The following is a 14,905-nucleotide window of genomic DNA, read 5'->3' on the forward strand; positions in this document are numbered from 1 at the left end:
AACAAAAACATGTTGCCACGTTGAGTGAGCTACTAAAGTCTGTTTACAAATGGAATAAAAAGTTTACAGAAAATTCCTAGTCTATTAACTGGCTGGCACCTTAATGTGCAGAAAGACATGAGTCTATGTTCAAACAGATGTCCATCCCTAAATACCATACCATTTCAGAAAATGGATTCCATGATGTAACTCAAAAATATATCCAAGGGCTCTCTTCCTCCATCCTTCTCAAAAAAATTGCCAATAGTTTCTCAAAACACTCAGCACAATAACTAAGTGAAACAAATCTTAAGGGATACCAAATCTTAAGTGAAATTCTTTTTCAGCTAAATTTCTGGCAAGAGTTTAGCTTTTGCTCACTTCACCACAGATTCAAGTTTAAAGACAAGATCATAAACCTTGTCCAGGGAATGAAGGCGTGAGATTCCTAAGAACAGGAGAGGCAAGAAAAATAATGACCTTTAGGTCTTACACACTTAACTCTTCTAAGTTTGTTAGCAATCTTAATGCTTTTTAAAAGACTTCAGATCATATTTTAGTACACTAAATGCCTTTTAAAATATTATGTGTGAGAAGCACCGTTGAGTAGTCCATACACAGTACTCGGGCATTAATCCGAAAGAGTCACCCCTGGGTTTTTTCCAGTAGCCTATAAAGAGTAAGATATAACACTAATGATGTTTGTTCAATGAAATATAAAAGTAAAATTAAAACTAGAGGACCTATATTTAATTGGAATTAAGCATTTGCTACAGGAATACAAAGAGCATTGCATATTTCCTTCTAAATGAAATACTTAGTTTTCTCAAACCTAAAATTTTTTTCTCAGATTAAAACAAGGTATCAATTTATCATGTTAGATTCGGAGGGCAAAATAAAGTTTCCATTTATTTGCGGCTTTATTTATATACAACATCAACTTTTTTAAAAAAATAGAGAAAAAGTTGCTTTTATTTACAGATTGATTTTCTATACTGTACCTGACTGTAATGTCTGTTCAGAAACTATGGATGCATCAAGAAGAAAACAAAGAATCATTAGTAAAACAGCAAGTTACAGCTGAAGTCTAGAATGTTATGACAAAACATTCTCAGACGGCCTCATTTTTTTCTTTTGATTTAGTTTGATGAGTTAATTTTTTTCTGATGGCTGTAGGACACCAAAGATAAAAATAAATGACAATGATTGATGCAAACCTTCTGCATCTAAGAAAAATCCTATGGGGACTCAGTGATGTCCAGAGTTTCACAATCAGAAGGTTCTAGGCCTGCTTTCCAGGCTACTCCCATATGTAAGTCTAAGTGTGTGCCCGTGCATATACCTGTGAGGGATAATATGAACCTGAAAACCTAAGAGGCTGAAATACTGAAGTTACTGCCCTTACACCTTGTAGTATTCTTTCTGGGACTCACCAGTTGATAAGTACAATCAGTTCAGTTATAACAAAACATACACATTCCAGCAAAATCACCATGCCAGGCAAAATGGTGCAAATTCCCACAGGCACAGGGCTTATGGCAAAAATGGGGTTCGGGCACAACATTCAAACACTTCGGCGATGACGTGCCAAGAAAGATAGGAACCTAATATAAAAACGGTAGCAGAATTTTACGCATGTTAAATGGTTAAGGAATGTACGAATACGTCTAAAATATGGCACTTCATTTTGACAAAGACCTGAGGTTTGCTCACAGAAATGGGCAGCAGGAGGCCTGTGCTTGTAAGTAATTGTGAATCCTGGGAGAAGGGGTCTCTGCAATTGGACGGTAAGTTGTAACACCAGTTATGGATGGATCTGGCCCATCATACGTCTGGTGAACGGAGGGAGAGAGATGTCTCAGGTGTACGCACATGTGTATATGTGTTGTATATATTTCTACCCAACTCAGTTCTGCTGGGCGCAGCTTTCTGCATTTCCTTAGCATTATTACCAGTGAAATCATGCATAAACTACTGCAGAATTGGCATTATACTCAAAATGTTCCCTGATATAGCATCCATGTTGGAACACAATCCCCATTCTCAGAATAAGTGTTAGAGCAGAACTGACTGTACTTTTTTTAAGGGTATATTTTTCATATAGTAAAATGTGCAGGAAACCAAAACAACTGATGATCAAGTCTGGGAATTACTCAGGTCCCTCACTTCTTCTCTTTCCTTCAATGGCTTACTTTCAGTTGTTGCTGATAAATGCCTCCATATCAAAGTAGGCACAGGTGGAAAGAGGTGATAAGACGCAAATCAGTCAGCGTCTACTGCTGGAAGCCAAGAAGAGAGCCTGACGTTAAAAGCAGTAGCTAAGATCAGATTCTGGTTTTCAGAGCTTTAGTAGACTTCAGTCCCCAGCCTACTCACAGATCCCTGAGAAGCTGACTGTAATTAACTACCTTCAGCACCATGCAGAATTCTGAAAGAATCCATGATAACGTATTTGACTAAGTAATGACCCAAGAGTACATAATTTGATGAAGAACAATTTCTCCTACTTGAACAGGGAAAATTGAAAGGTTTGGTTTGGGGGGGGTTAACAGAAGAAATGAAAATGTTCAGAGTGCTAGTGTTAAAATAGAAAAAAATATGAAATTAAGGAAGACTATTAAGTTTTAAAATGTATATTGAGTTTTCCCACGATACTGCTTAATATACGCTCACTGATATGAGCTCAAATTCTTTTGATTTTAATGAAAGACACAGTGAAAGATAAACAGCCATTCTGAAAGCCATATATTTCTGTCAAATATTAAAATTGGGAATGACAGTGTCCAATAATAAGCATTTTTAAATTATTAATATGATTTAATGCTTATTCAAACAATAGCATTTAAAAGGTAGGACCAAGTTATAGAAACTTTTGGGGTGGTGATTAGCAAAATAACCAACAAAAGTGTTGTTTTTTCAATAAAGCAATGTTTTCTACATAATTATTATATACTCTACTGAAAGTACTAGCTGAATATTTTATGAATTCCTGCCTTATATAAAGTTAGCAATACTTAAACCATTTCCCTCCTCAGTCATAATCTATAAAAGAAAACATGCATGGGCCTCGGTTTTAGCTTAATAATTCCACTAATGATATAGACATTTTAGGAGAGATAAACTTCCTTTGGAGAATGCAATTTTAGAAAATTACACGGCCAGAAATTCCTTCCAAAACTATTTTAATCAACTCAATCTAAAAAGTATTTACGTAAATAAGTTTACATTTACCTCCTGGACTTTTAGAAGGAATATAAACAATACAAAGTAAAATATAAAGTAAGTACGCATACCACGCAAACTTCCAGTAGTTAAAAGGGCTCGAGCTTTGTCAGCTAAATCACTATTTAAAGTATTTCCCAGTAGCAAAACATCAATGGCCTCTTGCTTGGAGCTGTCAAAGAAGTTATTCTGAATTGTTCTACTAACAGAACGAGCACCATCTTTTAACTTTCCAGCCTGTTGGGGAAAAAAGCATGGACTTTCATTCTAAATTGTTTTTATTCAATAGGTATTCTGAAACTTTAAATAAGTTTTATATGACTTTACTGTAATAAAAAGGGCCTAATTATTCTATTTTGAATATCAAACCATCACATTAAAATGCCTCAAGATGTCACCGTTTCTTTTCCTCTTTTGGATAACAGCTCTGCACAGAGACAGAAGAAGCTCAGTGCCACAACTGCATCCACTAATGATATCTAGAGCCTTAAAAGTTTAAAATTGTTTACTATAAAGGAAATAAACTGAAATATACTTATTCAAGACAAGGAAATTACTTCTTACACAGTAACTTTTAGACTTGGGGATGGATGGGATAGGTGGAGAGAAGCAGGGGAGATAAAGGAGGATACACTGCCCTTGCATGTTCTCAGGAAAACTTCAAAGTATTCTAATAGTAGGAAAATAAAATTGAAATTGCTCCCAATAACTTACATTAGTTAAAACTAAATTGAATATGAGAACGAAGGTCTAGTCTGTAACATGTAAACTACAGTTTGTATATTTTAGGTCACTTTGCCTATGTAAATATAAGTAATAAAAATAAATATATACCAATTCCTACAGTGAGAGAGCCAATTATAACTTCTAATGAACATATATTTTACTCAGGTGTGTTAGCTACCATAAAGAGATTTTAATCTTACAGATTTTTATGATTGTTTTAAAAAAAAAACAACAAACTCTTGCCTTTTAGAAAAAGAACTTTAGTTTGCAATATGTAATTTATATTCCTTAAAGAAATAACAGGAATTTGAGGCTTAAAATGTTATTTCCTTCCATAAAACATATGCAAATGACATTATTTGAAAAAAGACTCACCATTCACATTATCAGGCAATTAATCAAAAGGAACCCAGAGAAAGGAAAAGAAAGAGCAGTTCAGATGTTAGATTTTAGTTCAATTCAGACTAGAATATTTAATACATAAAATTTCATATCTATTTTGTTAGAGATAAAAGACCACTGAAAATATATGTAACCTCTGTACATAGACAGTCAACTGCAGAAACAAAAAGGCAGAATATAAAAGAATATTTTAAGCGATAGTTGTAGAGAATGAGGTTTAAAAGCAAGAATTATGTTCTTTATTCAAAAGGAATACATGAAAGTTTAACAATCTCGGGTTTTCAAAAATAGGGACCATTTAAGGGGGCTTCCCTGGTGGCGTAGTGGTTGAGAGTCCGCCTGCCGATGCAGGGGACACGGGTTCATGCCCTGGCCCGGGAAGATCCCACATGCCGCCGAGGGCTGGGCCCATGAGCCATGGCCGCTGAGCCTGCGTGTCTGGAGCCTGTGCTCCGCAGCGGGAGAGGCCACAACAGTGAGAGGCCTGCGTACCACAAAAAAAAAAAAAAAACAGGGACCATTTAAGAAGTAAATATTTGTAAATGTCTATACAAATTATTTCTGTGAGTTGAACAAAAGGAACTTTTGCAAGTAGGGCCAATGCCTCTGAACAGAGGCATGACACTTTATGAGACACAGAAGAGGAGGAAGATTTGGAAATTAAAAGAAGACTTTGTGATGATGAACTTCAGCTGCTATATTGAAGCGGCTAAATAAGAAACTATAAAAGTGGTAAATGTCCCTGTTTCTATTTCTGGGATAATTTGAGAAATTGTAGGGATTTAGAATATTAATAAATTCAATGGAGGCCAGGAGCCATAAAAGGTCAATATTTAAGTAAATAAAATAATGAAAAATACCTCAAGTATGCACCCAAAGTCCCTCAATAAGGGCCAAACACTAAAGGAGAAAGTAGTCTGTAGATAAAAGTAATGATGAGGCACAGACGTATAATTACGTCCGTATTTCACACTTCCTTTGCACATTTTGATAGCCTCCTTTTCAAGGTAAGAAAAGAAAAAGAATAAAAACTTAAGCTCTAATAGCATTTGGTTCACAGTGGGTGTGGCATAAATTGCCCATTGATTTACTGGTCCATCCAGCATTTATCACACATCTATCCAACAGAATGCACTGTGTCAAGTGCTGGGGAAACAAAGTCAAATGAGACAAGACTCTTTATTGGGAAGACTATGATTTGGGGGGGAGGGGAGGTTTTGTTTTGTTGTTTTACTTTTTAAAATTAAAAAAAAAATTTATTTTGGCCGTGCCACACAGCAAGCATGTGAAATCTTAGTTCCCCAACCAGGGATCAAACCCATGGCCCCTGTACTGGAAGTGTGGAATCTTAACCACTGGACCACCAGGGAAGTCTCTGATTTTTTTTTTTTTAAAGAAAAACATATTTGGGGGAATTCCCTAGCGGTCCAGTGGTTAGGACTCCGTGCTTCCACTGCAGGGGGCCTGGGTTCGATCCCTAGACCAGGAAACCAAGACCCTGCATGCCGTGCTGTGCGGCCACATACACACACACACACACACACACACACACACACACAAACAAAACCAAAGGTTTAAAAAAACCATATTTTTAATCAAAATAGTATGAAAAGTAAAACAGATATTATGCAGGTGAAAAATCATTTAAAAAAATGTGAGGAACACATATCTAAGCCTAGTGGATTATCACTAAACAACTGAATATGTCACATATACATGTCCCTCAAACCTAGGGAAATAACTATCTGTTCAATCATTAGGATCCACTATAGAAGGAAGTGTTAAAGAGGACATAAAAGCATGATAAAGCAGAATTCTAAAACAGATACCTTATAAAAACCAAACTATTAATTTAAAAAAGAGTCCATTTAAAGCTTTACTAAAGAAGGCAAAAGGATCTTTTATAATGTTACGATAGGTCTAGATCTACCTTAGCCTTTCCTTCAAGAGCTCCAGTTCCTGCATAAATCTTACTGATTGAATCACCATTCATAGACCACATTGATCGAAAAACTTCTTGGAAGCGAGTCACCAGCTGAGGCTTTTCAGCTAAGCCAAGTGCTTCCAATTGTTTAGTTAGCATCTAAAATAGCAAAAGAGAAACTTTTATAAGTATAGTAATACATTCATTATGATGTGACTTTTTAAGAACTACCAGAATCAAACCAAAAATTTACAGTTACAGGACTTTGTGGGTCTGGATTCTGAAAATACAAGTTTACTATTTCCCACCATGTCAATTTCTAAAGTAAATATCGCATCAATGAAACCTAAAAGTAACTCAGTATTCCCTTGCAGTAAGAAATTCTTTCTGGTTAAATGATATTAAGCTTATTAAAATGTCCCTATGGGAAATTCTCTGGCGGTCCAGTGGTTAGGACTCCCCACTTTCACTGCCGAGGGCCCAGGTTCAATCCCTGGTTGGGGAACTAAGTTCCCACAAGCCGCGCAGCCAAAAAAAAGGAAAAAAATGTCCCTATAAATCAGACTAGTTTATCTTGTTCACCTAAAAGAACAATACGCAACAGCATGCATTGGAGCAGAGAAATACATCAATATTTACCTAGTTTATTTAAGTATATGTAGAAATAACTAAGGTTCTTTAATTTCTGGATTTGGTTCTACACATTTGGGTAATTAAGGTCAGGAGATTGTGAGAAAAGTAGAGCTGCTTTTGAATTGTTATCAAAATTTTAAAAGTAAGTCATATCTCTGAATAAAGTCACGACAGCTTCTAATGTATAAAATTCGTATCAGTAAAGCATCTAAGGGAGAACTAGGGGGAACACAGCATGCAAGGAATGCAAGGATCTTTGGGCTCCCACAGTTCCTTCATCATGGTAGAAGCGTTCAGAAAAGTTATTGGTCTTTACTATGAATGACTCTTAGCCTTGAAGTCTGGCAAAGGCAAAGCAACATACAATCCTTATCCAGTCTCTTTCTCTTATGTGGAATCTAGTCAATGCCTTGCATTTTTACTTAACTCCCTCCCATTTGTGTTTTCTTTTATCTTGTCTATAAGTGGACATTATCCATAATTATAGAGAGATTAAACATTAAAATAATATTAAAAACCATATACTGGGTTTATCTGATTGCCTAGAGCCCTACACCAGGGCTACTCTTTGCTGGCATGGAGTATTAACAAAATCAGCCTCCGGCATCTCCTTTATCATTTATACCTCCTTCTTCAAGGAACTGGGCAAAGTGGTCTTCACTACGAGTAGTTTGGTTTTGCCTACATTAGCAGTATATTTTGTAACCAGTCAACCAACTGCTATACTAGGGAGTATTCTCACACCTAACAACAAACAGTGGGTAGTTAACTAAGTCAGATTCTAACACTTGCTCTACTTTTAATGAAGATGTTCAAGTATTTCACTGAGCTTACTCTCAGAATCTAACTAAATGTTTTTAGCCACTTCAGAACAGAACTCAAAACAAACCTGAGCCGTGTGATAAACTCCATCCCTATGACCAAATTCCTGCTTTTACTTTTCTTATTTCTGTTGTAGTTTCTAAGTAAACCACAAGGACAGATTTCAAAAAAGGCAAAGCAGTAATATTTACTTAGTTACATGAAAAATACATTTTTGTAGTAGACAATTCTATACATTGTACTTTCATTTCGAGAAAGAAAGACCCTCAGTTGCAGAGTAACTAATTAACCAATATTCTGGCCAAATTTAAGATCATCTGTTAGAAGAAGTAAGAACCTGTTACTTCCTATTCCTGTTTTTCATAGTATTTGCGAACTATGCTAAGTTCCTATGGAACTAAATGAAGACCCACAATAGCCTTATGAACCTAACTGCTGCAGAACAGGCAAGACTTAGAAATCTCAGCATTGCTACACAGTTTGTCAAATAGTTGAGATTATGACTAAATTAGACTGAATTTGATATATAAATAGTAAAGGAAAAAACTTTTAAACAGAGACTTTGTTACAGAAGTTGGCTCTCATTCACTTTCCTTCTAACAATGACATTTTCATCTGATCCTGTTTTTTGTAGCTACTGATTTGAAAATGCCATGTAAATGGCACTGGATCAGACTCTGTCGAAAATATAATCCTATAGGGTTGTACATGTGAAAACAGATTCTCCCCCATTCCAAAAAGACTTTTAAAAGACAACACAGAGAATGAAGGCCAAATATATACATGTATTTCTTTTTTTTTTTCTTCACACACACTATACGTGTATTTCTTTTCTTTATCCAAAAGACAGGCAGAAGAGGCAATTACTGGAATAATATAAATAGCAGGGGTTTTTTTTTAAGGGAAAGTTAAGGAACAATAGAGGGAAACAGATGCTATCTAAAGAAAGTATTTAGAACAGATAAAGGAAACATTTAAACGAAAAGGGATGTCGCCCCCTCCCCCAAAGAAAAAGACTAGAAGAATGCCTTTAGCATAACTTCATTTTGTGAAAAGTAACTGAGAAACATAAATATTACAAAAGCACTGAAAATGGCATTTGATACAAGTTGCACAGACATATTTTATTCTTTTTACCTCTAAGCCAAGGAATGCCTGAACACTATTTGTTCTATCAAGACAATCCAAGCAGTTTGTTCGCACTGTACCACTCTGGCATCTGTAACAAATTCAGTGAAATTAAACAGACAGTTTAAAACAAAAATAACAAACCTAAAACAAACTGAGAAAAATTAAGCTGATTAAAGTGTAGCATCTACTTTCTACCACCACCCCCAACTTTCTACTGTAACAGTTCTCAAACACACAAAAAAGGTGAAAGAATTTTACAGTGAACACCCATATACCCACCATCCAGATTCTACAACTGTTAACATTCTGCCATACATTCTTTTTTCTTTAGATTTGCAAGATAGATTTTATTATCTCCATTCAATTTGTTGAAAACGCAAAAGACTTTAGAAAGTCACAAGGAATTACACTGAATTGTTTTCTTGTTGCCTGACTTTTGGGAACACAGAGAAAGGGAAAAGTTGAGTACACTATTCAGATGCCCCTAATTATCTGTAAAGTCATTATCTTCAAGAGCTGTAGCATCAGCTTACATTTATTGAGTATTTTAGGCTTTCAAGTCCCTTCATACACGTCATTGAACACCCTCAATAATCTATGAGGGAGAAGATGTCTATTATAGACTGTATCTTCTTCACTAATCCATGAGCTCCTTTAAGGCAGGAAATGCATCTTGTCTTTCTTGGACCTCTCCCTCCTAGCAGCCTCTAGCTCCTAGCAAGCGTTCATTAACTATTGACGGAATCTGGGTCATTTGTAGCATAAGAAATAGAGACTCATAATAGCTAATGACTTATCCAGGCTCACAAAATCAGAAGGGGAACAAACTAGAATCTGAACTCAAGTCACCTAATTGTAAGTCCTCTATACTCCCTCCCTCCATGGCATTGTTCAAGGGGGATTTGTGACCACATCCTAATTGAAATGTGCCATACATTCTTTCTTACATATCTCTCAATTCAACCACATCCACTTATTTTTTTTGTTTCCAAATAAATGATTCATGTAGATTATAATTAAACCATGGGTAATGATCAGTCAAATCCATTTTACCTGCCTTCACTAATCAAGGTCATTTTAAGACTTGCACATCCTCCAAGCAGCAGGCAGCCTAAGCAATAAGATGTTTGTCCAAGTTATTTTCCAGGGACTTGGAGTCAGCTGTGTATAGCTGGAGATGAGCTGGTTAAGACTGGATAGGACCAAGCTGAACTGGTTAACACTGGTTAGGACCACCAACCCTCCAACTGGGCATGTGTGAATGTTGAGTCAGTGACCTTTTGATGTCAGAGGGCCAAAAACTCCACCCTCAGACCATGCTAAGCACCTCCATGTTTGAATGGGCAGAGACCTTCATAGAATGATGACGATTACCACTTATTTCTAATTAGGCCAGTAGTGAGGAGCTAAACACACATTCAGATTTATAACCCCATAGTTCTGTATCAGAGCAGACAATAACCAATGTCTTTTTTTTTTTTTGCATTTAATAATCCTTACTGGGGGCTTCCCTGGTGGGGCAGTGGCTAAGAATTCACCTGCCAATGCAGGGGACACAGGTTCGAGCCCTGGTTCAGGAGGCTCCCACATGCCACGGAGCAACTAAGCCCGTGCGCCACAACTACTGAGCCTGCACTCTAGAGCCCGCGAGCCACAACTACTGAGCCCGCTTGCACAACCACTGAAGCTCGCGTGCCTAGAGCCCGTGCTCCGCAACAAGAGAAACCACCGCAGGGAGAAGCCCGTGCACCACACCGAACAGTAGCCTCTGCTCACTGCAACTAGAGACAGCCCGCATGCAGCAACGAAGACACAACACAGCCAAATAATAATAATAATAATAATAATAATAATAATAATAATAATAATAATAATAATCCTTACTGAGGCCAAGAAATATTAAGACATTAATTTTAAGAGAGAACTGTAATAGCCTCAGAGATAGCAGCATGAGATCTGGAGCCAGATAAATCAAGCTCTACCGTTTCCTAGTTATGTGACCTGGGGCAGATGATAGCTTTATGCCTCCGCTTCCTCAAATGTGAATGGAGATAATAATAGAACTGATCTCTACGATTGTTATTATACTTGTAAAGACTAAGTGTACTGCTTGACCCATGGTATGTCCCCAGTAATGTAAGCTATTACTAGAAAGAAAGGAAAAGAAGCTTAAAATCAAGTATAATAAAGGAAGGTATTTTATTTAATTAAATAAAATTATAGCAAAGTCCCAGTTTAAAGAAAAGAGAAACAGAGCAGTCAAACCTTTGAACTTCACTTCCATTGAAATAAAAAAATCCATAATCCAGAAACTTCTGGACTTGAGGTTTAAGAACACTATGTAATTTTTCTGCCTTTCCTCCTTTAACCATTTGATGATAGTCAAAATTCACCATCTGAATATCAGTTGCATGTTCAGAAGCTTTCAAATGACTCTGAAAATAAAAGGCAAATATTCATCTAAATGTTAGCTAAATATGATCTTATCAATATACTGTTATAAATGGAACTTTACTTTTTGTGTGTGTGTGTGTGTGGTGCGCGGGCCTCTCACTGCTGTGGCCTCTCCCATTGCGGAGCACAGCCTCCGGACGTGCAGGCTCAGCAGCCATGGCTCACGGGCCCAGCTGCTCCGCGGCATGTGGGATCTTCCCGGACCGGGGCATGAACCCGTGTCCCCTGCATCGGCAGGCAGACTCTCAACCACTGAGCCACCAGGGAAGCCCTGGAACTTTACATTTTAAATGAAAATCTCAGCAGGTCCTTGAAATCTTACTAATCTCACAAAGCTTTCATTGCCACTGGCAGTAAAATGGAAAATTACTTGCTGTTATCTTATGGCATCTTTTTCCTAAAACCTCATATACTATCCCAGAGAGACTGGGTATGACATGATTAATAGCAGGGAACTTAAATAACATTCCCATCTGGTTTAGAAAATGAAAAATGATTTCCAGCCACCAGCGTTTCATTTTTTACCATAAAAATATAATGACTGTTTATATCTATTACAGAAACTCAAAATAAAATAGCTTATTTTTTAAGACAAAGCCCATCAAAAATTGAAAAATTCATTTTTTTATACCTTCAATATATACAAACGTATCAAAAGTTTACCATAAAAAGTCATTCTCTAAAGTATAAGTTGTTTATTAACAATATTAAAACAAAATAGCCAAATTAATTTTGTACTTCATTAGCTTAAACTTTAGAAAATGTTTTCTAACCATTTTGTTTAAGTTTATACTCTTATGTAACACTATAATTTATATCAGTTCAGACTCAACAAACATTTATGAAAAATATTTTTCCTTAGAAGTCAGACATTTCTTTAGGTTTTTATTTAATGAAAGTCCTCAAATTTTCTCTAATCAGTACAAGAAGTCTTGTGTGTATACAAATGCATTATTCAACATTTCATAGGTTTAAAACAGTGACTATGGTTTCTAGGAAATAGGCAAGACGATGAACAGATGAAGGAGGAAACTGCCTGGTATCTTTATGCCAGTGACAGACGAGCATTTTTTAGAGGGAGGGTATCCTTCTGCTTCTCTACAACATAAATAAGCAGATTTTCTATAGAAAACAGGGTCAATTGCCTTGAAAGCTTTCCATAATCCCAATTTCAGCAAGATTATCCTGAACTGTTGCCTAATTGCCCCAAAGAATGAATGGTTCCAACAAGTACCCAATCTTTTTCTGGGAAGTAATTTACTCCCTGGAAGAATTTGATTATTATATTATTTAAAAATACCATTCTAGGTGTCCATGGGCCAGAACAGAAGAAAAAAATGATCATACTTACCTGGAAAGCCTTACTTAGCATATGTTCCCCCTCCTTAGATCCAAGCAAATTTACTATTATTTGTTTACCATATAAATTCTTAAGTGTTCTAAAATGCCTATTAAAGAAAGAAAGGAAATAAACATATGTCAAATGACAAGCCAAAAAACTTTTTTCAATAAACAGGAACCCATTATTAAACAGGACCCACGCGGCAGTATTTTATTCTTTCTTTTCTTTTTTTTTGGCTGTGCCTTGTGGCATGTGGGATCTTAGTTCCCCCACCAGGGATGGAATTCAAGCCCCCTGCTGTGGAAGCGTGGAGTCTTAACCACTGGACCACCAGGGAAGCCCCTAAACTCATAGAATTGGCAAAACGGGATACAAATCCATTCCACATGGTCTCAAAACTCTGAATTTATAAAAACCCAGTTAATGCAATTTCCTCTCTGACTTAAACTCCCACCTATGCTAGAGCTGTTGGAATCATCCAGATCCCTCTCCACCCTGAGGCTGAAGCTAGACAGCCATGGAAAACACGAGCCACCCAGCCTGGTTGGGAAAGCAGCGAGGGCAGAGGGCGTAGGGCTGCGCCTCACACATGAGGACATCACACACTCCGTGAGTATTCAGAGAGACCTCCTTGATAGCTCTAGCCTTAAGAAAAAGAGACCCCAAATATAAGCCTTTATTTGTTCCAGCTTCTAACCATTCCAGAAGCTAGAGAGCAATGTTGTCCAAAGGAAATATAATATGAGCCACAGATACACTTTAAAATTTTCTAGAAGGCATATTAAACGAGTAAAAATCAAAAGAGGAAATTAATTTACATACAGTTTATTTAACCCAATACAGCTAAAATATCATTTCTACATGTAATTGATATATAAAACAAATATCAATAAAGTATTTTGCATTTTTTTTGCACTAAGTCTCAAATCCAGTATATATTATATACCTACAGCACATCTCAACCTGGACTAGTCAATTTCAAATGCTCAAGAGTTACAGGCGGCTAGCAGCTACCGTACTGGACAGCGCACTGGTGAGAGGTAGTTTTAAGGCCCAGACAACAAGGCCCACACACCTACTGCTACAACCCCTAGAATTCATAACAGTAAGTGTCACTGTCCTCCAGTTAAATTAGGAGTCAAGAAGAAATTTTCCTTAGAGCCAAAAAAGCTGAAATGAATCAGTAAATACAATTACAACTAGTCTCACTGCTTAGCAATATCAAAACCTACAGCACTATGTAAAAATAATCAGTCTTACCTGTCAAAAGCAGGTGCATTGGCTTCAAACCCCCTTGACATACGAACACGATGAGATCCCACCTAAGATAAGAAAAATATGTTTAACCATACCAAGAGCCAACATGTAGACAAAAGAAATATTGTTTACAGTATGTAACAATGCGTTTGCTAAACACCCAGTAGTGAGCTGAGTGATTGCCATTCATGATATTCTTTAAAAAACAAGTTCTAGGAGGTTCTCATCCCTTTCATTTTTTAAAACACAACCTCACAAAAAAAGAACTAGAAGTTAAACCATTATGAAACACTTGTAAACTAACGAGAATTTTTATTTATGTAAGATTTTTAAGAGTGCTTTCACATACATTACCTTGTTTTAAGCTCAAACTACGTGCCCTTTATATGTCAACCGATATTGCCATTTGGGCACTAAAAAACCAAATACAGCCAAGTGAGTAAACTTGTCCTCTCAGGGCAACAGCATTCGTTTCAAAAAAGATTCGCATGACAATTCAGGCCTCCTGACCAAAATTCCTACTCTTCTGGGCTGCCGACAAGTGCAATGTCTACATATTCTTTTTTTTTCTGTTACGCTGAATACTCTATTCACTCCTCCCTCACCCAGAGATCCTACAAATTAAAAATATTGTTCCTGGAAAAACAGACTTTCCAAGTCAATCTCTCAGGCACACAACTATAGCACATTTTGCAGAATCAGAAAATCTGGGTTAAGAGAATTAAACAAGATGGAAAATAACTACCGATTGTGTTTTTGTTTTTGTTTTTTTGCATACGCGGGCCTCTCACTGTTGTGGCCTCTCCCATTGCGGAGCATAGGCTCCGGAGGCGCAGGCTCAGCGGCCATGGCTCACGGGCCCAGCCACTCGGCAGCATGTGGGATCCTCCCAGACCGGGCGGGGCACGAACCCGTGTCCCCTGCATCGGCAGGCGGATTCTCAACCACTGCGCCACCAGGGAAGCCCCTACCGATTGTGTTTTGTTACAGTTTTTCTTTTCTCCTATAGGAAA

The 14,905-nt window shown here is 37.0% G+C and overlaps 1 protein-coding gene across 3 annotated transcripts in view; it reads right to left on the bottom strand.

Annotated features, from left to right (window-relative positions):
* SYNJ1 (synaptojanin 1) overlaps positions 1-14,905 on the bottom strand; it is a gene marked incomplete at its 5' end in the record, with an annotated part of 88,818 nt that overhangs the window by 38,940 nt on the left and 34,973 nt on the right. For all 3 annotated transcript variants that reach the window (XM_082624812.1, XM_082624811.1, XM_082624810.1), the window contains 6 exons: positions 3,273-3,438; positions 6,260-6,412; positions 8,846-8,927; positions 11,105-11,274; positions 12,645-12,741; positions 13,896-13,957. In XM_082624812.1, coding sequence (XP_082480938.1) covers positions 3,273-3,438; positions 6,260-6,412; positions 8,846-8,927; positions 11,105-11,274; positions 12,645-12,741; positions 13,896-13,957 — 730 coding nt within the window. The remainder of the gene's footprint in view (positions 1-3,272; positions 3,439-6,259; positions 6,413-8,845; positions 8,928-11,104; positions 11,275-12,644; positions 12,742-13,895; positions 13,958-14,905) is intronic.

This window comes from Mesoplodon mirus (assembly GCF_964341445.2).
Source record: "Mesoplodon mirus genome assembly, chromosome: 6".
NCBI classification, from domain to species: Eukaryota; Metazoa; Chordata; class Mammalia; order Artiodactyla; family Ziphiidae; genus Mesoplodon; species Mesoplodon mirus.